This window comes from Phodopus roborovskii, unplaced genomic scaffold, assembly GCF_943737965.1.
Source record: "Phodopus roborovskii unplaced genomic scaffold, PHOROB, whole genome shotgun sequence".
Lineage (NCBI taxonomy): Eukaryota > Metazoa > Chordata > Mammalia > Rodentia > Cricetidae > Phodopus > Phodopus roborovskii.
The window spans coordinates 10,091,708-10,117,487 of NW_026126480.1; the positions used below are offsets into that span (position 1 = coordinate 10,091,708).

Genomic DNA, 25,780 nt, shown 5'->3' on the forward strand with positions numbered 1-25,780 from the left:
CTTTACTTTTGGCCTGTATCTCAGGTAAAGTGTTCTTGTATATAAACTGTTAAGAAAAGTAAAAAAAATTCTTAGACAACTCAACTCATAGACTATAACTTCAGGGTGTTTGTTATTTAGTACCAAGCATCTTGTTATAATGCTCCATGTGGTTGGTATCACAATTCCATCTTTGCAAATGCAGCTGTAAGCATTAATCAAATAAAGGGATGAGAAACCCAGAAAGGCAACAGTTTCTTTGGTGTCTGTCTTTAAACTGAGTCACTGTTGGAGGTGAGATTAGATCAGTAAAATTTTCATATAGTAAACACTGCTGAATCTTTTCCCTGAAAGTTACTGGGTTGTATGTAATATACAATATAAATAGACTTTTTATATTTATGTATAATACATTATTTAAATGTATTTGAATAGTAACAAATATATTATTACAACATATACAAAACCTAATTTTCTAGTATTTCAAATAATGCAAAAGTCAAGAGAACCTACATATTAAATTTATAAAATTTAACATGGCTATGCTACATTTTCCTGTACTAAAGCTGGAACTGCAGTGAATGGCATTTTAGATACTGCTTGAACATTTGCTAGCTATAAAACTTTGAACTTGTTAATTGCTGATATTTTTAAGTATTTATCCAATAACAACAACAAAAAACCTAAACAACTGCTTTTGTGGAAAGTTTGTTAGCACAGTTTAGGCCAACATTAATGCAGAAGCAATTCTTCACTGGGCATGGCGGCACTTGCCACCACTTGCCTAGTATTCAGTAGAGGAAAGCGGGAGGGTTTTGAGTTTGAGGCCAACCTGGGCTACTTAGGCCATCCTAATCTACATGAGGGTTGGGGGTGGGGGTAGGGGAACAAGTCCTGTTCAACTTAATCATTTCAACAATTAAGTTATTAAGTATTTAACAGAATAGGAAATAAGCAATTTGGCTTTGTCTTTTAGGTAAAATGGTAGACTAGAAGTTGCTTCCATGTGACCTGGTTAAGGGGGAAAGCCAAGAAAAGTGAGAATCTCTCTCCTCTCCTCCCCTCTCCCATCTCTCTGAGCCTAAAGCTAACCTGCATGTTTCTTGATCTTATTTCCACATTTGTTTCTTCCCAATTAAAACCAGAAGCTCTTCAGTACCTCAAAGATAGAACTGAAGGCATTTGGTCCTGTGGTACTTTCTGGTATAGCTATACTGAATATAGTCTATAGCATCTTTACAAAGATGCTCTTTCACATGAGAGTATTCAAATAATCCAGAGTATTTCACAAAACTAAGGCACCCTCCTAATTCACCATGATACAACCCTTCTAAGCAGGTAATTAACATCACCTTCAAGCTACTGGTTTCCATTTTAACTGTCCCAAAGATTTCCTTTTCTTTCTGTACTGGGTTCTGAACCAGACACACACATACCAATAGGTTATACCTTAACAAGTTTGTTTTCCTTGACTACAAGAGTTCCTCAGTTTTGTGTCTCATGCACTTGCTAGTCTTAAAGAACACATGTTTTTCATTCTGTAGAATAACCTTCAACTTTTATCAGTTGTCCCTCAAGGTCAGACCCAAGCCATGAATTTTTGGTTCAAAGTAAATTTTCTTCATTTTCATCCTTTGGTTTCTTTTTTCTTTTCCTTTTCTTTTCTTTTCTTTTTTTCTTTTCTTTTCTTTTCTTTTTTTTTTTTTTTTTTTGTCTTTTTATTTTTTTGAGACAGGATAACCAGAGCTGTGCTGGAACTTCTTCTGTAGTCCAGGCTGGCCTTGAACTCAAAGATCTGTCTGCCTCTGCCTCTAGAGTACTGACATTCCACTACTTGGCTTCTTTTTTTCTATAAATATTTTAGTTTGTCTCCAAGAAGAATCTGAAGCTAAAATGTGCCATTGGTAAAGAGATCAGCATATACACATTCATTGATCAAAAAACATTATATACTGGGTGCTGACCATAATATGCATGCCAGTCGTTATTCTGCACACTTGAAAGGTGGCAATGAACAGGCTAGTCCCTACTTGGATGAACTTATACAGGGTTGGAGAGGAAAACAAGTAAATACAAACATAACCTGTCATAAATATTTTGAAGGGGCTGGAGAGATAGCTCAGCAGTTAATCGTCTATAGCTACAGTTCCAAGGGACCTAATGGCCTCTTCTGGCCTTTGCAGGTACCAGGCACACACACATGGCACACAAAAATATGAGCCAGAAAAACAAAATAAAAATAAAATAAATTAAAAAATACATGCAGGCAAAGCAAAATAAAGATAAATAATTTAAAAAAAAATCAACCAATCAATCAAACAAATAAATGAACGATTTGAAGAAAGATAAAGCCTAATAAGTGGGAAAAGGATGCTATGGAAGTATGACTGGATGGGGTGGCCAGTATGAACTTAAGTCAATTTTGCCAAAAGTATCTAATCCTAAACAGTCTCAAAGAGAACAAAGTGATAAAAAACTTATTTCTGGAAAAGGGTCCTTCTATCCCCAGAAGGTCCAGATTGTCTCTCATCAAGACTTGGATGTACTGGGTCTCTTGGATACAAGTCAGCTGTGAGCCATCCATTTGGAATACACATTATATATTCCCAACTATAACCTGCTCCATGACCCTATAATTGTGGGAAGGGATTTCTTGTGGTCACCCAGTGGCAAAGGCAGTCCTGGAATGCTGATTTTGTCTCCAACATTTTATATTTACACCTTCCTTCTAGAAGTATAAAGTTAAAAAAAAAAAAAAAAAAGCAAAACTCTTCCAATAGTAAGTTAAAAAACCTTTTTTTCCTACCTGAAAAGGATGTGAAGATAAGAACCCAGGCCAGTAAAAATGTGCCACCATGCATGAAACTGTGTTGTAACACCTAGGATAGGGGGCGCTTTCTTTCGAAAGTTCCTGTGTGGAGAAGGGGGAAACCACTGTGTTACAATTGAAGATATACTGACAATGTTACAATTTGAAATATTCTAAAATAGGCAGTTATTTAATTTCCTCATATTCACTGTATTGTTTTTTTTTCTAAAATTGTATTGTGGAACAAACAATATTTTCAGAAGTTTCATGAAGAAATGACTCAAATTAATGTAGAAAACAATTTATTGACCTCTTATTAATTTTAATGCCTATTAATTAATTAAAGGCTTTGAAAAGTCTTACCATAGAATCTCTCATTTTGTTCTAGTCACCACTAATCCATGGTATTTTTTTAAAGGTAATACTTTATTAATATTCCAGAACAACTATTTTCTGGAACATACTTTGAGAAACACTAGTCCAGTTAGCTATTTGCTCAGGAAAAAATACACATGCATTTCTATCTATGTCAGTATACTACTATATAGTCTATAATTCTTTTAATATCTATGATTTCACACCTAAGTGCTTCTTTGAGGGAGCAGTCATTAGCAAAGCTATATATGGCAGGACTTAAAATTTGTAGATTAGTTTCCCAAGTCAGTCACCTAAGAGTTCAGATGGGTCTCAAGTTCTTTTGGTTAAAGAAGTATGTATTATACTAATATTTATTAGAGAAGAATACCAATGTGGAATGCTAGCTTGAGGTCATACAGTAGGTTAGTGGACCACACCCAGGGAATAACTATCCACTCAGCATAAAAATTACTCTCTCCTAGGCATTCTGCTGGATATTTCTAATTCAGAAGCATGCATCTAGATCTTAGTTACTTACTTTATTCTTTCCACCCTGCACCCCACCTCCCAGGGTATCATGTTGTCTAGGCTAGATTTCATGTCTTTAACCTCCTGCCTAGAGTGCTGGGATTATGGGCATACACTACCATATCCAGCTAGATCTTAGTATTTAAGCAAGGGATGCATTTACTTGTCTACATTTATACTACTTTTTACTATAGGGATCTAAGCAAAGTATATACTTACCTATATTTAAAGTCCCACAATTACATATGTAACTTTTTAATACAGGAAGTTATTGAGAATTTCAAACACATTCAAAGGTATGCAAAGTAAGAGCCTTATGTGGTGGTATTTTCTGGTAGTTCTAGCATTTGGGAGATGGAGACATAAGGGCATGGAATTCGAGATCATTCTTAGTTACTTAGTGATCTCAAGGCCAACCTGAGCAATATGAGACCTTGTCTCAAAAAAAAAAAAAATCACCCTCCTCAAAAGTAAGCAAAATAATAATCTATTACCAAACCAGTTGTAACGAGTACTGTTTTTCTTTCTGCTGTCGCTGGTCTTGTCCCGCCGCCATGCCGCCAGCCCCAAATAATACACAGAGACTCTGTATTAGATATAATGTTGTTGGCCCTGTTACTTGTTTCTTCTCGGCTAGCTCTGCCATAATTATTAACCCATTTTTGTTGATCTATGTATTTTCACATGGCCTTCTCTTACCGGGGAGGCGGCTGGCGTCCAGCTCTCTCCAGACTCTCCATCTTGACTCCTCCTTACTACTTCCTATTTCCTCCTTGTCTCCTAGTCCCTCCTACCTTCCTTTCCTATTGGCCAACAGTGCTTTATTATTAACCAGTATGAGAAACATATACAGAATGACATCTCCCATCAACCAGTAATTATCAAATTATGCTAAATCCATGTCATCTGAATCTTCATCTCTGTTTCTCTCATTACTTTGAGGAAAATTCTAGATATATTTTATCACTAGTTATTTCAGAATATGTCACTAGAAAAACTTCTTTAAAACAGCTACAAAACTATTTTGCATCTAAAATATTAGTAACCCTTAAGTATAAAAACTTAATTATTAATCAAGTTCAACATTTCTGTTTATGTTTTCACAGTGAACCAAGATTTCAAAAGGCTATTAACATTGTTAATCAAGGCTTCCTACACTCAATGGCTTTGGTTTTTGGTGTTAATGATCCAGTCCAGACTCTTATGCATACTAGACAAGCACTCAACCATCTGAGCTATATCCTTAGCTTTCATTATATATCTTTTAATCTTAGGTTATATCTCCCTCTTTCTCCCCTCCTGTAATATATCTGCTGCAGAAACCAGATCATTCAACTTCTAGGTTTCCAAAAGTCTAAACCTTGCTGTTTGACACCTTCCTTGGAAAGTTTTACATGCATTTCAAATGGTTATTATAAATCATTCTTGTTTACTTGATTAAGCTGTTTAGGTAATTTTCTTTCTTTCTTTTCTTTTTGTTTTTTAAAGACATGGCTTCTCTGTGTGACAGTCCTGGCTGTCCTGGAACTCACAGAGAGCTGACTGCTTCTATTTCTTAAGTGCTCGGTGAAGTCATGTGTTACCATACCAGCTTGATTAAGTAGTTTTCAAAGACACAGTAAATCTGTGATTCACTGTATAGTTTTGTGATGCACACATAAAAAATAACCCAAGATCATAAAATATTCTGAGGTTTAAAATTTCAGGCAATTTAAATAGGTATTCCCAGAGTTTAATTTTACTGTGCTATACAGTGTCAATATTGGTAAAATTACAATTTTAGGATGCTATTGTTTCTACATGTCTACGAAATTTTCTGTTTCTATGTTGACAGTTAGGGTAGTTACCAATTTGATTAGAGGAGATGGCAAGTTCAGGCACCCTCTCCACTACTGCTAGGCATCTTAGCTGGGGTCATTCTTGTGGATTCCTGGGAATTTCCCTAGTACCAGGCTTCTCTGTAACACCATACTGGCTCCCTCTATCATATCTCTTTCTTAATTGTCATCATAGAATCTCCATCCAGTAACTGATGGAAGCAGATGCAGAGATCCACAGCCAAGCTTGGGCTGGGCATCAGGAGTCCGGTCCACAAGTCAGAGGAGGGAATACATCAACTAGGAAGGTCAGGATCATGATGGCGATATCCACAGAGACAGCTGACCAGAGCTCATGGGACCGCACACTCTGGGAAGTCCAAGCTCATGGGATCTCATGGAGAGCTGGGGAACATGCATGGGACTGAACTAGGATCTTTGCATGTGGGTGAGAGTTGTATGGTTTGGTCTGTTTGTGAGGCCCCTGGCAGTGGGACCAGGATCTATCCCTAGTGCACGAGATGGCTTTTTGGAGCCTATTCTCTATGGTGGAATGCCTTGCTCAGTCTTCATGCAGCAGGTGGGGGCCTGGCCCTGCCTCAACTTGATGTACCAGGTTTTGTTGACTCTCCAAGGGAGTCCTTATCCTTTCTGGGGCGTGGATAAGATGTGGGGGTAGAAGGGAGGTTGGGGGGGGGAGGGAACAGGAGGGGAAGAGGGAACAGGAGGAGCAGAGGGAGGGGTAACTGTGGTTGGTAAGTAAAATGAAAAATAATTATAATAAAAAATTCTCTGCTTAATATAATGCTTCAGAATTGTTTTCTGGAAATAAAAATATGACTTACCTCAGTGAATCACAAAAGATGTTATCTACATTCCACAATAAAAATCCCAATAAAAAAATCGTCAAGGACGTATAACCTAGGCCTCTAAGCCATGGATAAACCCTGTGGAGAAAAGAAAAGCAAAATGAGAAATCTTCAAGTCACATCATGATCAGAGGTGAGAACTAGACGTCATCATTTTTATGAGAAAGAAAAGTCCTCAGGAGACTAAGAGCAAACCTATTTATTAATTTAATGCCTTTTCCAGTCATGCATTACATACTTTAAAATTTTTTTTTGAGGTGGGTCTTGCTATGTTGTTCCTCAGTCTGATCTCAAATTTCTGGGCCCCCTTACTTCTCTTGCCTCAACCTCCTAGGAGCTAGGACCATAGCAGTTCACCACTGTGCCTAGACATTTGCTAAATTTTTAGCTATTTAATGGTACTGAGAGAGAATGGTCCATCAAGACTGATAAGTACACAAAGGAGATAATCCAATATACTTGCTCAACATTTTTTCAGTGGCATGTAAGAGATGGGAGAACCCATTAAAATGAATTGGATCACATTCTCTGCCAGGCACTGAACACACAAACACATAACTAAAACACAGAACATACTAACACACACACACACACACACACCTAAGTTCTTAATGTGTCAGGCATATTCTAAGCACTTCAGTGGGAGGCAGTTAATAAGACAAATCCCTGCTCTCAGGGAATTTATAGTATGGTTGGGGCAGGAAATGAAAACACTATTGGCTATAAATGTTTTAAAGAAAAGTAAAGTAATTGAGGTGATATGGAACAGTCTGTTTTGGTGGGGAACACTTTGGTCAAATCTACAAATACACCTATGGAGCAAGTATTCTTTTCACTTCACTGCTGAGGAAATTGAAGGGCAGTGAACTATGTAAAATATAATAACAGCCGCTTATTCACTTTTTATAGCTTTAATAAAGTAGCTTACTTGTTTTTTGAGACAGGGTCTTACAAGGTAGCCTTGGCTGGCCTCTAGCTAGGCTGATCAGGCTGACCTTGGACTTTTAATTATCCTCCTGCCTCTGCCTCCAACATACTAGGATTATAAGCATACACTACCACATCTGGTTTAGGACATACATATTTAAAAAACACATCTAGGGGCGAGAGAAGGCTCAATGTTAAGAGCATACACAGAGTTTTGTTCCCAGTACCCATGTTGATAGCTCACAACTGCCTGGAATTCTAACATCGGGGGTCCAACTACCTCTTCTAGCTTCTGAAGGTATGTAACTTACTTGCACATACTCACATACACACAAATAAGAATAAAATAAATTTCAAAAGATATACATATGAATCCAGCTTCAGTGGCCCACATCTCTAATCTCAGACTTGGGAGGCTGAGTTAGAAAGATGCCATGGTGGGAGGCCACAGAGAGAGAACTTGTCTCAAGAAGACAAAAACAAATGAAGACACATCTGTTGAGTCTATCTGTATAAAATATGCAACTACCACCGTGGTCAAAAAATAACATATCCATTATCTCAAAATCCAGAGGGAGAGGAGGGGGGAGAGGGAGACTGAGATGGGAATCATACTATAATGGCTTCTTTCACTTGGTATTGAGATTCATCCATTCTGTCAAGTATATGAATACATTATTTCTTTTGTTACTATTAGTCCACAGCATGGATAAAGCACAATTTGTTTGGCTGTCCAAATGTTGACAAACATTTCTGTTTCCCATTTTGACCACTACAAATAAAGCATCTATAAATATTACTAATTAAGACTGTGTGTTGAAATATTCTTTCATTAGGTAAAAAGAAATGGATAGGTTGTATGAGATGAATGTTTGGCTTTTCAAGACATTCTTTAAACATTACCCTTCCTCTTTTCCCTTTCTTTCTTGGTCCTGGAATAAAACTAGGGACCCTGACATGTTAGACATGTCACTGGAGGTCCCTCAGGCATTGATGGCCCATTGATGGAAAGCACAAGCCAATTCAGTTGTTCTGAATCCATGCACACCTAGGGTGTCAGTCCCTTTCATTTTACTCTTTAGTAGTGTAGTGTATCTTATTGTGATTTTTATGTCCATTTCCCTCAAAATTAATAAGGGACATTGGTTTCTGTACTTATCTGTCATCCATGCATCTTCCTCAATGTGGTATTTATTGTTTGAGTTGTAAAAGTTCTTTATAATAGATTCTAGATGTAAGTTCTCTGTTGTATATATGTTTTGGAGACATTTCCTCCAAGTCTGTGACTTGCCTTTTGTTTTCTGAACATAGTCTCTAAGAATCAAGTTTATAATTTTTTCAAACCAATTTCTTGCTCTGGTTGTCTAGCATGGCCTTTAGCTCACAGGCTCAAGTTGTCCTTTCACTGCGTTTCTTGCTCATGACACCATATCTGGCAAAAGTTTAAAATAACTTCATACTTGAATTTATCATTTTTTCTTTATAGTTTGTATCCTAATAAATCTTTGCCTAAAGTTTGCAAAGACTCCTACTAGAGTTCAGTATTTTCAGTTTCTACATGTAAGAAAGACTGTGTGGCATTCTTGATATTCTTTTTTTTTTAAAATGATCTTTAAAATTACATTTGCTTATTATTTAGTGTGGCATGTGTACACAGGTACCATGGAAGGGCAACTCACAGGAGTCAGTTCTCTCTTCCCACCATGTGGGTCCCAGGGATAGAACTCAGATTGTTAGTCATGCTAAGCCATCAGCTCAAGTGGTATTTCTACTTAAACTGGCTTATTCACTTAGTACAATACTCTTCAGGTTCATCTACCATATGCATTGTTTGTTTGCTTGTTTTTTTGAGACAGGGTTTCTTTATGTAGCCCTGGATGTCCAGGTACTGGCTCTGTAGACCAGGCTGTGCTCAAACTCAGAGATCCTCTTGCTTCTGCCTCCAAGTGTGAATGACCACTGCCTTGTACCACATGCAATCTTTTGGGCTAGTATACTCTGGACTTAGAAGGAAACTAGTCAGTATATAAAGTCTAGGCACACACAGAAAAAGTTCCAACAAAACCTACTTTCTCCACAAATGAATCAAGAGCCAGCCTGTTGTAGTCTCTCTCTCTCTCTCTCTCTCTCTCTCTCTCTCTCTCTCTCTCTCTCTCTCTCACACACACACACACACACACACACACACAAACACACACATACACAATGTAGTTCCTTCTTCAAGCCATTTAGCAAATTGGGTCCAGACTTCTATCCTTATTAGGTATCCAGGGAAAAGAGGCAGAAGGATCCCAAGCTCAGGGCCAGCCTGTGCAATATAGCAAGACTATCTTGTCTCCCAACAACAAAACCGAAAATACACTTCCCTTTTCTTAAGTTTTTAAAGAAAATGTACTGAGTTTTTAAAGAAAATGTATTGAGGCAAAAATCACAATGTCATCTGATGTTCTAAATTTATGTAGAGAAAGTATTTTAGGTAATTATATTTTAAATGAAACAAGAAACAAATTGTAAGCATGCAGAAACATTTAATCACACATACATTATGGTCAAAAATGTAAAAATGGCAGAACCACTCTGGAAAACATTTCTGCAGTTTTAAGAAAAACTAAACATACAATGTCCATATGTCCCAACAATTCCATTTTTGCGACTTTATTCCAGAGAAAACAAGTGTTTTTCCAAAATCTTGTACATAAATGTTCATAATAGCTTTACAATTGCCCCAATCTGTAAGTTACTCCACTGTGGTACATCTATACCATGAAATACTACTCAGCAAGAGAAGTATATACTATTACCTGGAGGATTATACTGAGGTTCAAAAAAAATAATCTTTAGGGCTATATTCTATATGGTTTTATTTATAAAACTTGCTCGAGAAGACAAATTATAAATATAAAAAAGACTAGTAATTGCCAGGGATTAAGTACAGGGAGTAAGGGGTAGGGAGTAGATGAGGTGATAAAGGGACAACACTAGAATCCTTCTGATGATGTGTTTTGTGTCTCAATTGTGTCAGTATCAACTTCTGGTTGATACTATATTATACATGCATTTATACATTATCTCAAAATAAAGGATTTATTTTAAAATAAAAAATGGGAAAATTGCACAGATTGTACCACTTGAGCAGAGCTGTTATGGCATGGACCTACTTAAGGTAATCTCATGAGTATTATTTAATTTTCATAAATTCTCTTGTTGTTGTTTTTGTTTTGTTTTGTTTGAGATAGGGTTTCTCTGTTTTTCCCTGGCTGTCCTGGATCTCCCTCTATAGACCAGGTTGTCCTCAAAGTCACAAATATCCATTTGCCTCTACCTCAGAGTACTAGGATTAAAAACATGTGCCTAAGATAAATCTTATTAAAGATTATGTATAACTCTTAAATGATCTTGTGTGAAATACCTGGTGGGAGGAGGTGGGATGCAGGATGGAACTGGACTATGCCTGCTAGCTAAGTGCTCTGCTGCTAAACTGCTTTCCTAGCCTGTGAAACATTTTATGACACTATAGCCTTCCTTGAGGTGTTACTTAGTCAATCAAATCTGAGAAATAAAAACATTTCTAATTTTTTAAAAGTTTTTATTTATGTATATGAGTCCTCTATCTGCATGTACACCTGCAAGCCAGAAGAAGGCATCAGCTCCCATTATAGATGGTTGTTGTAAGCCAGCAAGTGATCGTTGGAAATTTCACTTAGGACCTCTGGAAGTACAGTCAATGCCCTTAACTGCTGAGCTATCTTTCCATTCCAACAAAAACACTTTTTTTAAAATGTAGTACTTTTCAAAGTCTTTAACATCCTAGTCAATGCTATACATATTCAAGTAGATGTCTCATATATAATTTTCTTCAAATTTCTTTAATTTTAGAATTCTTGCTTTTATATGATGTACATTAATAAGTTACTTGAAGAACAAGTCTTCAATACATCATAAATGCTGGGTTATACTTTTCTAGCACTATTTTTCTAGAGTTAGGTTTTATTTTATTCCAATTTAGGCTATAGATTTATAGTTACAAGCCTGAGTATATTTTTATCAGAATGTTGATAGCAGACCCAAACTACTTACCATGTGACAATATAAATAGAACGAAGTACTAATGTAAAGACCAACATTCCATACATGACCTGAATAGGGAAGAAAAAGAAAATGATCAGTATAACTCTTCCTTCCTACCTATCCATCCATTCCATTCATCGCCCATCCATCCATCCATCCATCCATCCATCCATCCATCCATCCATCCATCCATCCATGTTGTAGTAACAAGGATTGAACCAGTCTTATATATAATAGGGAAGTATTCTGACCCACTGCCAGTGGCCTCTTATCTTTTCCCAGCCACACCATTGTCACCTATATTAAGGGAGCCTGTTGGTCTTACGCAGGTTCCCCATTTGTTAGACCAGAATCAATGATCTCTCACTAGCTCAGGTCAGCTGATTCTGTGGGTTTCCCCATCATGGCCTTTACTCCTTTGTTCATATTATTGTTCCTCCCTCACTTTGATTGTATTCCAGGAGTCCAATGTTTAGTTGTAGATTTCTGCATCTTCTTCCATCTGTTTCTGGAAGAGGGTTCTATCTTCTCTGGGGTTGTGGATTGTAGGCTGGGTATCTTTTGCTTTATGTCTGATATCCACTTATGAGTGAGTACATACTATCTTTCTGGGTCTGGGTTACCTCACTCAGGGTGACTTTTTTCTAGGTCTGTCCATTTGCCTGCCAATTTTAGGATGTCATTGTTTCTTACCACTGAGTTGTACCCTATTGTGAAATGTACCATTTTCTTTATCCATTCTTCAGTTGAGAGGCATCTAGATTGTTTCCAAGTTCTGGCTATTACGAATAATATTGCTATGAACATAGTTAAGCAAATGTCCTTGTAATGTGAATGGGCCTCCTTTGGGTATATGCCCAACAGTGGCATTGCAGGGTCTTCAGGTAGGTTGATTCCCATTTTTCTGAGAAATCATGATACTGGTTTCCAGCAGATGTACAGGTTTGCACTCTTAGCAACAATGGAGAAGTGTTCTCCTTTCTCCACATCCTCTCCGGCATAAGCTGTCAATGGTGTTTTTGATCTTAGCCATTTTGATCTATTTAAGATGGTATCTCAGAGTTGTTCTGATTTGCATTTCCCTGATGACTAAGGGTGTTGAGCATTTCCTTAAGTGTCTTTCCGCCAAATGAAATTCCTCTGTTGAGAATTCTCTGTTTAGATCTGAACCTCATTTTTTTTTATTGGATTATTTGGTAATTTGATGTCTAGTTTCTTGAGTTCTTTGTATATTTTGGAGATCAGCTTTCTGTCAGATGTGGGGTTGGTGAAGATCTTTTCCCATTCTGTAGGGAGCTGTTTTGTCTTATTGACCATGTTCTTTGTTTTACAGAAGCTTCCCAATTTCAGGAGGTCCCATTTATTAATTGTTGCTCTCAGTGTTTGTGCTACTGGTGTTTTATTTAGAAAGTAGTCTCCTGTGCCAATGCATTCAAGGTTATTTCCCACTTTCTATTCTATAAGGTTCAGTGTGGACAGATTTATATTGAGGTCTTTGATCCATTTAGACTTGAGTTTTGTGCCTGGAGATATGGATCTATTTGCATTCTTCTACATGTTGACAGCCAGTTATACCAGTACCATTTGTTGAATACACTTTTTTTTTATTCCATTGTATAATTTTAGCTTCTTTATCAAACATCAGATGTTCATAGGTGTGTGGGTTGATAAAGGGGTCTTCAATTCCATTCCATTGATCCACCTGTCTGTTTTTATGCCAATACCAAGCTGGTTTCATTACTATAGCTCTATGATAGAGCTTGAAGTAAGGGTTGGTGATGCCCCTTTATTGTACAGAGATGTTTTGACTATCATGGTTTTTTGTTTTTTCCATATGAAGTTGAGTGTTGTTCTTTTCAGATCTGTGAAGAATTGCTCTGGGATTTTGATGAGGATTGCACTGAATCTATATATTACTTTTGGTAGGATTGCCAGTTTTACTATATTGATCCTACCTATCCAAGAGCATGGGATATCTTTCCATTTTCTGATATCTTCTTCAGTTTCTTCAAAGACTTGAAGTTCTTGTCATACAGGTCTTTTGCCTACTTGGTTAGAGTTACACTGAGATATTTAATATTATTTTTAACTGTTATGAAGGGTGTTGCTCCGAAGCATGGGATATCTTTCCATTTTCTGATATCTTCTTCAGTTTCTTCAAAGACTTGAAGTTCTTGTCATACAGGTCTTTTGCCTACTTGGTTAGAGTTACACTGAGATATTTAATATTATTTTTAACTGTTATGAAGGGTGTTGCTTTCCTGAAGCATGGGATATCTTTCCATTTTCTGATATCTTCTTCAGTTTCTTCAAAGACTTGAAGTTCTTGTCATACAGGTCTTTTGCCTACTTGGTTAGAGTTACACTGAGATATTTAATATTATTTTTAACTGTTATGAAGGGTGTTGCTTTCATGATTTCTGTATCAGACCATTTATCACTTGTATAAAGGATGGATACTGATTTTCTTTTTTAGTTAATTTTCTATTCAGCCACTCTGATGAAGGTGTTTACCAGCTGTAGGAGTTCACTGGTAAAATTTTTGGAGTCACTTATAATATCATATCATCTGCAAATAGCAATACTTTGACATCTTCCTTTCCAATTTGTATTCCCTTGATCTCCTTTTGTTATCTTATAGCTCTAGCTAGAATTTCGATTATTATATTGAATAGATATGGAGAGAGTGGACAGCCTTGTTTTGTTCCTGATTTCAATGGGATCACTTTTAGTTTCTCTCCATTTAGTTTGATGTTGGCTGTTGGGTTACTGTATATTGCCTTTATTATATTTAAGTATGTTCCTTGTATCCTTATTCTCTTGAAGACCTTTATCATGAAAGGGTGTTAAATTCTTATTTGTTCTTAGATTCGGTTTGCCAGTATTTTAATGAATATTTTTGCATCAATGCTCATAAGGGAAATGATCTGTAATTCTCTTAGTTGTATCTTTGTGGGGTTTGGGTATCAGGGTAACTCATAAAAAGAGTTTGGCAATGTTCCTTCTGTTTCTATTGTGTGGAATAATTTGAGGAGTATTAATATTAGTTCTTCTTTGAACATCTGGTTGAATTCTGCACTGAAACCATCTGGGCCTAGGATTTCTTTGGCTGGGAGACCACTGATAACTCTTTCTATTTCCTTAGGGGTTATAGGTGTATTTTTGGTATGTGGTACTAGAAAATTGTCCATCTCCTTAAATTTTTCCAATTTTGTGGAGTACAGTTTTTTTGTTTGTTTTTGTTTTTTAAGTATGACCTGATGATTCTCTGGATTTCCTCAGTGTCTGTTGTATGTCTCTCTTTTCATTTCTGATTTTGTTACTTTGGATATTCTCTTTCTGACTTTTGGTTAGTTTGAATAAAGGTTTGTCTATTTTGTTGAATTTCTCAAAGAACCAACTATTTGTTTCATTTATTCTTTTTATTGTTTCCTTTGTTTCTATTTTATTGATTCCAGCCCTCAATTTGACTATTTCTTGTCATGTATTCCTGGGTGAGTTTGCTTCTTTTTGTTCTAGCATTTTCAGTTGTTCTGTTAATTCATTAGTGTGGGATTTTCTCAGCTTCTTTATGTAACTATTGAGCTACTATACCCTTAGCTCCCATTTCTTTTTTCCTTTTATTTCACACAAAGTCTTACTATGTAGACTAGACCAGCCTGGAGTTCTGGTCCCTCCTGCTTTAGTCTCACAAGTGCTGGGACTATGGCTGTGTGCTACCATGTCCAATTTAAAGTCAGCTTTTAAAAAGATGGAAGGGAGCCAGGCAGCACTCAGGAGGCAGAGGCAGAAGGATCCCTGTGAGTTTGAGACCAGCCTGGTCTACAAGAGCTAGTTCCAGGACAGCCTCCAAAGCCACAAAGAAACACTGTCTCAAAAATAAAATAAAATAAAATAAAAAAAAAGATGAAAGGGTCAGGTGTAGTAGTACATAGTAGTATAGTAGTACATACTTTTATTACTGGGTGTTTCCATTACTCAGGAAGGATCATTAGTTTGAGGGTAGCTTGGACTATATTGCTAGACCCTATCTCAAAGCCAGTCAGCCAACATACAACACTGATCTTTCTCATAATAAATAAGATTACAAATTAATTAAACACCAGAGTATATATAATAATATAGGCTATGAAATTAAAAAACAAAAAAGCTTTTTTTCCTAGCTTTGCCACTAACTAGATGAGAGAAAGCAGATTAACCATTTATCCTTTCAAACACTCACTTATTTCATTTACCAAAAAAGATATTTTAGTATGATGCTGGTTAATTTAATCTATATAATATGCTTGAACAGAAAGACACTGCATGTGTGTATTTATATATAATGTAGCATAAACAGATCAAAATCACTAGCTATCTTTTTTCCAAATGTGCTTATCATATCAGCTTCCTTATAGTCTTAATTAATAATAAAATGTACAAAGAAGCATAATAGAAAAAAATTTAACTCAAACTGCTTAGTATTGTTTTCACAGTGTGCTTTTATAAAACCTGAGGGTCAAGTGAGAAAAGACAAGTCTCCATATACTGATGTACCACATCAATCTTTAATGGACATCTACTCTTGTCAGGGAAATGAAGTAACAGGGCTCCTTGAGAGAGCAGATTTGTCAATTTGCTGCTAAAAAGGCTTTACTGGCTTTTTAGGCATTCTTTTTTATCTACTCTTGTATATGCTTTTCTTTTCTTTCTTTCTTTTTTCTTTGCTTTAAGATATTCTGGTGAATCGATTTAATGTGGCAGTTATATAAATAGTGTATTACACCTCATTTTGAAAGACCATCATATTTGGGCTCTCATTTAGAGATTTCTGGATCACCCTGTACTCTGTAGTAAAGTGAAATTTTTATCAGCACTTTCCCTCCTCAGGAAATTGAATCTGTCAAGGAGACTCCTTTGGTGTTTATTAACCCTTATCTTTTAGTTTTATAGTGTTGCTATAGCACTTATCTTTAGCGCTAAGTCAAATATTTTTAGGAGCTTTTCACCATTTATCATGGGCAGGAGTCTACATGTCATTTGACATCTTAATACACAGTTTAAAAAATACTCATTTTTATGACAATGCATGACTTATCTGTATGAATGTGTATTGTGTGCAAGCCTGGTGCCTGCACAGCTAGAAGAGGGCATCAGATCACTTGTAACTGGAGTCATTGATGGTTGTGAGCAACTGTGGGAAGTTGGGAACAAGATAACTGGCCTTTCAAAGGAAGAACACACCAGCTGGTTGCCAAGTGCCAAATAATCATCCAGAAAACATATATACAGGTAGCAATATATGTACCAATAGGTTTTATTAGGGAATATATTTGTATACACACATACATTTGTGTACAGTAACAATTAGGTTTGCTTTTTGGTTTTTGTTTTGTTTTGTTTTTCTTTAAGGCCATGAATTTGAAGAAGAGTGGGTAGAGTATATGAAAGGGTTTGGAGGAAAGAAAGGGAAAGGGAATTATAATCTTATTTATTTATTTTTGAGACAGAGTTTTTTGCGTAGCCCTGGCTGTCCTGGAACTCAATCTGTAAGCCAGGCTGGCCTCAAACTAACAGATCTGCCTGCCTTTGCCTCCCAAGTGCTGGGGTTAAAGGCATGGGCCACTACCGCCTGCCTTAAATTTCAATCTCAAAAATAAATAAATAAATAAATAAATAAATAAATAAATAAATAAAAGCAAGCTGAGCAATCCATGAGGAGGAAGCCAGTAAGTCTTACACTTTCTGTTTAAGTTCCTACCTCCATGTTCCTGTTGGAGATCCTGCCTTGACTTTCCTACATGATGGACTGTAAACCCATGATGAAATAAACCGTTTTCCTCTTAAGTTTCTCTTGTTTAGTATTTATTGCAGCAACAGAAGCAAGCAAGGATATTCTCTGTAGGTTTTTTTTTTTTATTGCAGACTAGTTCTTCATCCTTTACTTGTGTTTGATGAATTTAGTTTTTGTGGCCCACAGCATCTTGTTATGTGTCATAGGATGGCTTGAATTTACAATCCTTTTGCCTTAGCCTCCAGAGTTCTGGGATTGCAAGTATGTACTGTCTGGCTTATGACTTTCATATTTTTAAAGGTTATAGTCAAGTTACTTTGGGAAATTTCCTTCTGTGACTACAAGCTGAGGACCACATCTCTAACCACAAGCAGAATTCAAAATGACAACAAATCTTTAAACTCTTAAAGCCCACCTCCAGTATACTTCATCCAACAAGAGACTACTTCCTACCTCCCAAACAACACTATCATCTAGAGACTAAGTATTCAAACATCTAAGCCTGTGGGGGATATTCTCATTCAAACCACAAGTCATATAAGTCAGGGTTATGATCCTAGCTCTGCCTCATACTGTATTTGCCATCAGAAGGTGACTGATTTCATATCTGATCTCATTTCCCTTAAGATACTTAGGCTAATCCCTAATTTGTAGGGCTGTCAGTGAGAATAAAAGTTTGACATTTGTATGGTATCAGGCACAGTACTCCATCAATAACCCCAAACTCAAAAAAAAAAAAAAAATCCATCAAATATATTAAGGAGAAAATATTTGAGGAATTTGAAGTTTAGTCTTTTCTATATCATAATATTACAAAGACTTTTTTTGGAAAGAGAATCTAACATGGGCTAATCTGGCCTCAAACTTACTATGGAGATGAGGCTAGCCTGATCCTCCTTCCTCCATCTCCCAGGTGCTGGCACTACAGGTGTGTGGTACCACATTAGGATTCGTAAAAAGATTTTATGTGTGTGCATATAAATGAAGTTCCAGGGTTCTTTCAGCTTCTAATATTGCACCTGTATTACTGAATATCAACATCAAGTTTGCCTGTGACATTGGCTATCTCAGTTATATTCCTATTACTGATGATGCCTAGTTCCTGTTTGCAGCTTTTTAAAGTGATCATTGCTTTAAAATTCTTTCTTGAGTACTACCACATTTTAATCACAGAACTCAGGCAAGCAGCAGAGGCAGATGGATTTCTATGAACTGAAGGTCAATTTGATCTATACAGAGCTCCAGACCAACAAGGGCTGTACCAGCACATTCATAAAGCCTATGCTGGCCTTGAACTGACTTTGTAACTGAGGATGGCCTTGAAGTCCTCCTGTTAGGATCTTTTAAGTACTGGAATGTACCATCATTCTAGGCCAGTGGTTCTCAACCTGTGGGTCATGATCTCCTTTTGGTGTGTGTGGGGGTGTTGAAAAACTCTTTCACGTGGGTGACAAATCATATATCCTACATATCAGATATTTAATTATAATTTATAACAGTACCAAAATTACAGTTATGATGTAGCAATGAAAGAATTATATGGTTGAGAGTCACCATAACATGAGAAACTATATTAAAGGGTTTGCAGCATTAAGAGGGTTGAGAACTAGTATTCTAGGCTAATAGTAGATTTTTGACATTTTATCATTTCATTTTCAAAAGTTGTATCAGCATATAATTTCCTAGAGAAGGGAACCACAGACAACAGGCATGTACTGCTAAGCAAATGTTTCATAATTAAAAAAAAAATATCAGGCTGGAGAGATGGCTCAGCTGTTAAGGATATTTCTTATTCTTGCCGAAGACCAAGGTTTGATTCCCAAAACCCACATGAAAGCCCAAAATCATCCATAACTTCAGTTCCAGGGGATCTGATACCTTCTTCTGATCTTCACAGACCCCTAGCATGCACATGGTACACAGACATACATGAAAGCAAAACACTCATATAAATAAAATAAATAAATATTTTTTTTAATTACCTGATGAAATATAGGCTCTTTTACTTTTAGGTAAATCTGAAAAATATTAGAAGAAACATAAGTGAAGGAAGGTATATAAAAACCTATTCCAACCACTCTTCAAATCCCAAATCTCTTCTTCCTCTATGTTATTCCAACCAGATTCCTACCACATAAAACCAATCAGACAAGGTGGCATGGTACAGGAAGCCTAGCACCAACAGGTAGTTTTTTCCCATGTTAGCCCAGCCACGGCAAATGAAATAATTAAATATTTCAGAGGTGGGCTGCTTCTACATTGGTCTTTGTGTCACCATCAAGGAGAGTCAAGGTTATTCATGGAGCATGAATAAATTATCTCAATAGTCCCTGTACCAGTAGAAAGCATACTGTACTCAGGGACCAAAGTCAAATCTAGCTCTTCCACTTAACTGCTATAGGCTTTCAGCAAGTGTCATTTAATTTAAATGAATTGGTAATTACCTAAAGAATGGAGAACAGCAGCATGGAGAATGATATAATAAAGTTCACAAAAGGATCTAGACATACTAGATTATCAGTAAGTGAAGCCATTTAAATAAATTCCTTGTAGCCATTTCTGCTTCCAGACTATTCACTACCTAGATATACCTCCAGTTAGACAAATCCAAGTTACAGGCTCCAGTACCTTGTGTGTTAAGTTCAATGCTTTTGTGAGATTTAATATGTATATATTGTCTACAGCAGCACAACTTTTAAATGACACAGTACAAAGGAATCAAAATTCACATCAGCCCTTCAATGATTCTTACACTACCATAACAAAGTTCAGACTTCTTTAACTTGACATCCAAAGCCTCCCACAGCTGCTGTCTTCCTGTCTGGCCCCACTGCTGTCTTCTTATTTTAATCTCCAGAGAGCACTGTGTTTCTTTGAATGCATCACTTTCATGCTTCTGCATCCATAAACACATTGCTTTTTATTTTGTTCAGAAATCTCCCCCAACTCACAAATGCTTTTGAAAATTCAACACAAACTATTCCTTCTTAAGTCTTTTCTGATCTCTTTCATTTCCAGAAGAAGCAACTATTTACCATCTACCTATAAGGTTTATGGCAGTAACCTTCCTAATGCTGTGACCCTTCAATACAGTTCATGTTGTGGTGACTCCCAACCATAAAATTCTTTAGTTGCTACTTCACAACTATAATTTTGCTACTGTTATGAACTGTAATGTAAATAATATGGGTCACACCAGACCCAAAGGTTGAGAAATACTACTTTCTGGCATTCTACTGGTGTGTTGCTTTCCCCTATAAGATATAATCTCTTTGTTATCTACAACTGGGCTTAGACACTTTTATGTCTTCATTTAATGTAGCAATCTAATGAAATTTCACATAGTTTTAAAACTTAGCTAAAATTTATTTCTGAAATAAAATTCTTACTATAAAAAGACTACTTACTACCTGTAACTCTAAATTCAATAAAGAGAATGTATCTAGTCTGTGTTTATTTCAAAATACTACCTGGAACCCTTTATGTAGTGTAGGTTGGCCTTGAATTCACAATCCTCTTGCCTCTATCTCCTAAGTGCAGGGATTATAAGTGTGCACCAACAGGCCAGGCTTAAGGGTATATCTCTTCAATATGTTTTCTAGGCCAAGAATTATGGTGTCTTTATTATGTGCCAGGTCTTAATATTATAGTTAGTATAAAAAATGTTCTATTTGAGCTAGGCAGTGATGACACACACCTTTAATCCCAGCACTCAGGAGACAGAGACAAATAGATCTCTGTGAGTTCAAGACCAGCCTGGCCTACAGAGCAAATTCTAGGACAGGCTCCAATGCTACACAGAGAAACCCTGTCTCTAAAAGCCAGCAAAACAAAACAAAACAAGTTCTATTTTATCTTCATTTTATGGTAAGAAAAATTACAGCTGATAGAGAAGTAAACATATTAGATCCAAACTCACATTAAATTGATTCCAAAGCTTGATTTGTTTCTGACTGTAACATCTCTTAACTTATAACTTACATTTTTAAAGATGACCTCAAACTTTTGATCCTCTTGCCTCCCCTTTCCTAACTTAAGTTTTAGAAATGCAGACATACACCAACACACTTGGCTTTATTCAGTGCTGAGGATATAATCTAGGGTGTTCTGTATACTAGGCAAGCACTTTACCAAATAAACTACAACCACACTCTTATTATTTTATATGTATTTTTATCTTTTAATTTTAATTTTTTGTTTTTTGAGACAGGGTTTCTCTGTGTAGCCCTGCTCACCCTGAAACTCACTCTGTAGACCAGGCTGGCATCAAACTCAGAGATCCAACTGCCTCTGTTTCCTGAATACTGGGATTAAAGGTGTATGCCACCATTACCTGGCAATTTAATTTTTATATTTTACGACTCATGTAGCCTGATCCCAAAATTTTCTATGTAGAAAAAATGGCCTTTAACTTGTGATCCTCCTGAATTGCTTCCTAAGTGCTGGGATTTCAGGCCTGTCCCAACATGCTTACTCCATGTTTTAATTTTAAAAGACAGTTTTGCTGTGTAGTCTATGCAAGCCTCAAACTTGGGATGTCATGACTTGACTAAGTGCTAGGACTACAGGCATGCCTCACAACTTACATGGTTAATTGGCTAACAACCAAGCAAGAAGAAGAGAAGCCATTCTGTCTTTGTTCTACTTTTACCCTCTCTATTCAATGGGTCCTACATCCCACATACTGGGTATGTCTGCTTCTTTTCATTCCCACAACTATACTACTTCAATCTTAGTCCCATATTTTACAAAGTATGAAAATTTCATGAATTTAATCTCCAGACTCCTTTAATCTATCATCTGTAACATGTAATTTTTCTAAACTTGTCTGATTACATGTTTTTTCTATTTTATGGATCAACACTATTTAGAGAAGAAATTTAATCTCTTAAACATAGCACACATGGGATTTTATCACCTGACATTTTGCCTAACTCACTAGACCCATTTACTACTTTCCTCTACCATATGGCAATCACCTATATAAAACCTATCTCAAGCATACCCATAATTTAATTGGGCAATCAAGGCAAAGTATTCAGTAAACATCTGGCACATAGTAATTTTTAAAAAACAGCAATTCACTATGCTCTTTTAAGGTCTATGTGTATAGAAATTCAAAAGACTAAAAATGCTGTGCCACACTTTTGCCCAGAGGCCTGAAAAACTGCTGTTCATCAGTTAAAATCTAACTCAAGAGCTTCTTCTCTGAAGTTTGTTCTGACCTACTCTAAAAGCATTTTTTTTTTCTTGTTGTTGTTTTTATTTCCTTAGACACAGTCCTGATGTAGCCCATCAAACCCATCATGGCTGGTTCAAGCAGTAATCTTAGTTTTTGTTTTCTAAGTTCTAGGTTCAGAATAGAACATTATGTAGCTCAGGCTGGCCTTAAGGCCATGTACAATCCTCATCAGGCAGTATTTTTTTTTTAATTAAAATTAGAAAGGAAGCAGAGGCATGCTGAAACAAAGTCATACAGATAAAGCTGGCCTAGAACATACTATGTAGCTCAGGATTGCCTCAAACTTCTTATCCTCTTGTTTTAGCCTCTAGGTGTTGGTATAATAAACACACACACTCATCATGGCTTCAAGAGTAAACTAGATTTTAAAGCAATTTATTTATATTTTGTTTTATTATTTTGTGTGCACACACATGAACACACCTGCACATGAATGCAGGTGCTGAGAAGGCAACAGATCCATCTAAAGTTAGAATAACAGGGATTTGTGAGCCACCTGATAAGGGAACCAAATTGAGATCTTTTCTAAGAGAGGTATGCACTATGTATGATGAGTAAATGCACTCATCCTCTTTTCTCACGTCATTATATGACAGTTTTTTACCTTTATTCTTGCAGTCATCTTTTGATGCATGTCTTTGTTCCTGTTTAACTTCCCTAGTAGAATGAGTTCCCTCATGGATACCAACTGCTTCTTAGTCACTTTTATATTTCTAGTTTTTGACACAAATTTCCAATTAATATTTTCTTAATTCAAGGTTAACAATGAAAACAGTCACAGAAGACCAGGCTGGCCTGCCTCTGCCTCCTAAATGCTGGGATTAAAGGCATGCGCCACCAGTGCCTGGCTTTAAGAACCATTTCATTTTGGGAACCAATTTATATTGGGATTGGAGAGATGGCTCATTGGTTAAAAGCACTTACTGTTTTTACAGAGGCCCTAGATTCAGTTCCTAGCACCTACATGGTGGCTCACAACCATCTGAAACTCCAGGGAATCTAATATCTTCTGACCTCTGCAGGCATCAGTCACAGCGATGATGCACATACATATAGACAAAACACTCAAACACACACAAAACACAGAATAAATCTAAAAACAAACTTTTAAAAGTTTTTTTCAATTAAAAGTAATTTTTGAAAAGGAAATAAAGGTGCAAAGTCTAAAAATATTTGCATAAAAATATTTCAGTTTGAATAGCTTCATGCAAACACTGGAAACTTCCAATTTCCTACATGGCACACCTTACTGGAGATAAAGTACGACTTACCATGGTTACTATTAAACTGAATAGAACTAGAGTAAAAAGCAGATGGTAGTTTATTGAGCTCTTTGTCTTGAAACATTCAAACCTTTAAGATAAGAGAGAAATAAAATTTACTTTATAATGTATAACCAGGAACAAATTGAATGCTTCTTACAACTTGCCCACATATGTCCTTGTGATCCAGCAGTACTCACTATTTCTACCTTCCCACCCTCTGTGTTAGAAACACTGCACTGTGCACAGATTACAAGAGGCTAACAGGATCAGCAGTAGCCACATAACTTCAGCTGAGACAATGAAGTTCTCTCTTCTCCAAGTATGAAGTTGGGGAGACAAAAAAATCAATTAAGTAAAGGGACTCAAAATATGGTATCAGATTGTCTAAGCCTGAAATCTGGAGGCAGTCAAAGTGAATAAACAAGTGAATGAAAAGACTTGAAGTGTTGAGGAGAGAAAGGAATGGAGTAAAGACAAAGACACAAAGACATAACTTTCCAGTTCTGATGAGGCAAGGTTATACTCCCTTCTATTTGGTTACAGTTTCCTCATGTTTTTACAAAAAGGAAGTTTCTTCAACTCTAGTAGCTTTGTGTATTTGTGTATCTTACAACTAATGATCTATCTCTAAATGAAACTACTGAGATCACTGTACTGCTAGGCATAGTAGCTCATGCTTTTTATCCAGTCCTGGGCTGCAGCATGAGATTCAGTTGAAGAAGAGAAGGAGGAGGAAAAAAAGGCTTCTGTCATTATTTTTCCTTATGTATCTCACCAACTAGACTGTGAATCTTTTGTGTACATTGATATAATCTTATTGTTTTTTCGGACAATTACTAGGTTACTGCCCGATGAACAGAAGATTGTATGGGGGGGGTGGCCATCAGTAAGCCCCCAACCTTTAAGAACTATGTATTACGATGGACAGCAGTGCACTCTCAATTTACTAACTGCTCATAGAAACTGTACTACATGCTTATCTCCTTCTCTGTAAAGAAAGGAAAATGGAATTGAAGGTTTCTATGCTCTCTTCACCTTTAAATTCTATCTTTTTATGACTTTGAAAATGGTACAAATATGAGGCAGTATCTTACTTTTAAATTGTATGAATTTATAATTGTATAGAAGAGTTAGGCAGTGAACTTATTTCAAGTGGTCTCAAAGAATATTGTTAAGCATCATATAGCCACTCACAACTATCTACAATTCAGTTCCAGGGGACACAATGCTTTCTCTGTCCTCTATAGGCACACACATGGCACACAGTCACACATACATGCAAATCACCCAGATGCACAAATGTTACCACAACTTTATTTTATTTTATACATCTACTTTTTTCTTATATATCCAAAACTTATTGGATGGTTTCCACTCATCTTGAATCAGGATGCTTTCAGAGCTACTTCCTCCAAAAGGAGTATCCATCTCTCTGTAAGTTTTATTATCCCCCCTGTGGGCTGACACAGGAGAGTGGAGCAGCAAACACACAGACTATGCATATCGACAGATCATAGTGATTTTATAGCATCCTAGGAATTTCATATTTGTGATGTAGGAATTAAGGCTCTGCACCCAATTGGGTGCAGTTTTTCTTGTGTTTCCTCTTTGCCTCTTCTGGAGAGGGATAACAGAGATCCTTGGCAAGAGGCATGTTCTAATAGGGAGATCATCACCACCAGAAAGGTTAAATAGCTACTTTCTTCATCTGGCCCTGTCCATAAAAGGCTAGTACCTTGACTCTTTGGCTTTCTACTTCTATGTTTATCATAAAGCTTTTCCAGTACATGCTTCACAGATGAAAGCATACAAAGGCAAGCAGGTTTAAAACTAGTTGGAGGTCTAGACAGCTTAGCACACTTGATATGGTCAAAGAACATCCTAAAACCAATTCAAAACAAACAAAAAAACCAATCAGGGTCAAAGAGATTCTGACACTTGTAGTTTTCTATCATGGGCTATTTCCAGGAATATTTTACTGTCCCTCAGAGATTAACCTGCATAATGTATGTCTGGCATATTTATTAATGAAGCTCTGCTCACACCCTTGATCAAGTTGCCAAATTTCTCTGTGCTTTACTTTCTTGTGTATAAAACCAGTTCAGTACCTACTGTCCTCATTAAGTGAAATAAGGAGACAGTGCAG

General features: G+C 36.6%; 1 protein-coding gene across 1 annotated transcript in view; it reads right to left on the reverse strand.

Moving 5' to 3' along the window:
* Positions 1-25,780, reverse strand: part of Acer3 (alkaline ceramidase 3) — a 71,067-nt gene that overhangs the window by 1,086 nt on the left and 44,201 nt on the right. The window contains exons 5-10 of the mRNA XM_051192286.1: positions 23,641-23,722; positions 19,110-19,145; positions 11,364-11,422; positions 6,336-6,437; positions 2,786-2,890; positions 1-46 (exon numbers count right to left, since the gene is read on the reverse strand). Of these exons, the coding sequence (XP_051048243.1) occupies positions 1-46; positions 2,786-2,890; positions 6,336-6,437; positions 11,364-11,422; positions 19,110-19,145; positions 23,641-23,722 (430 nt within the window). The remainder of the gene's footprint in view (positions 47-2,785; positions 2,891-6,335; positions 6,438-11,363; positions 11,423-19,109; positions 19,146-23,640; positions 23,723-25,780) is intronic.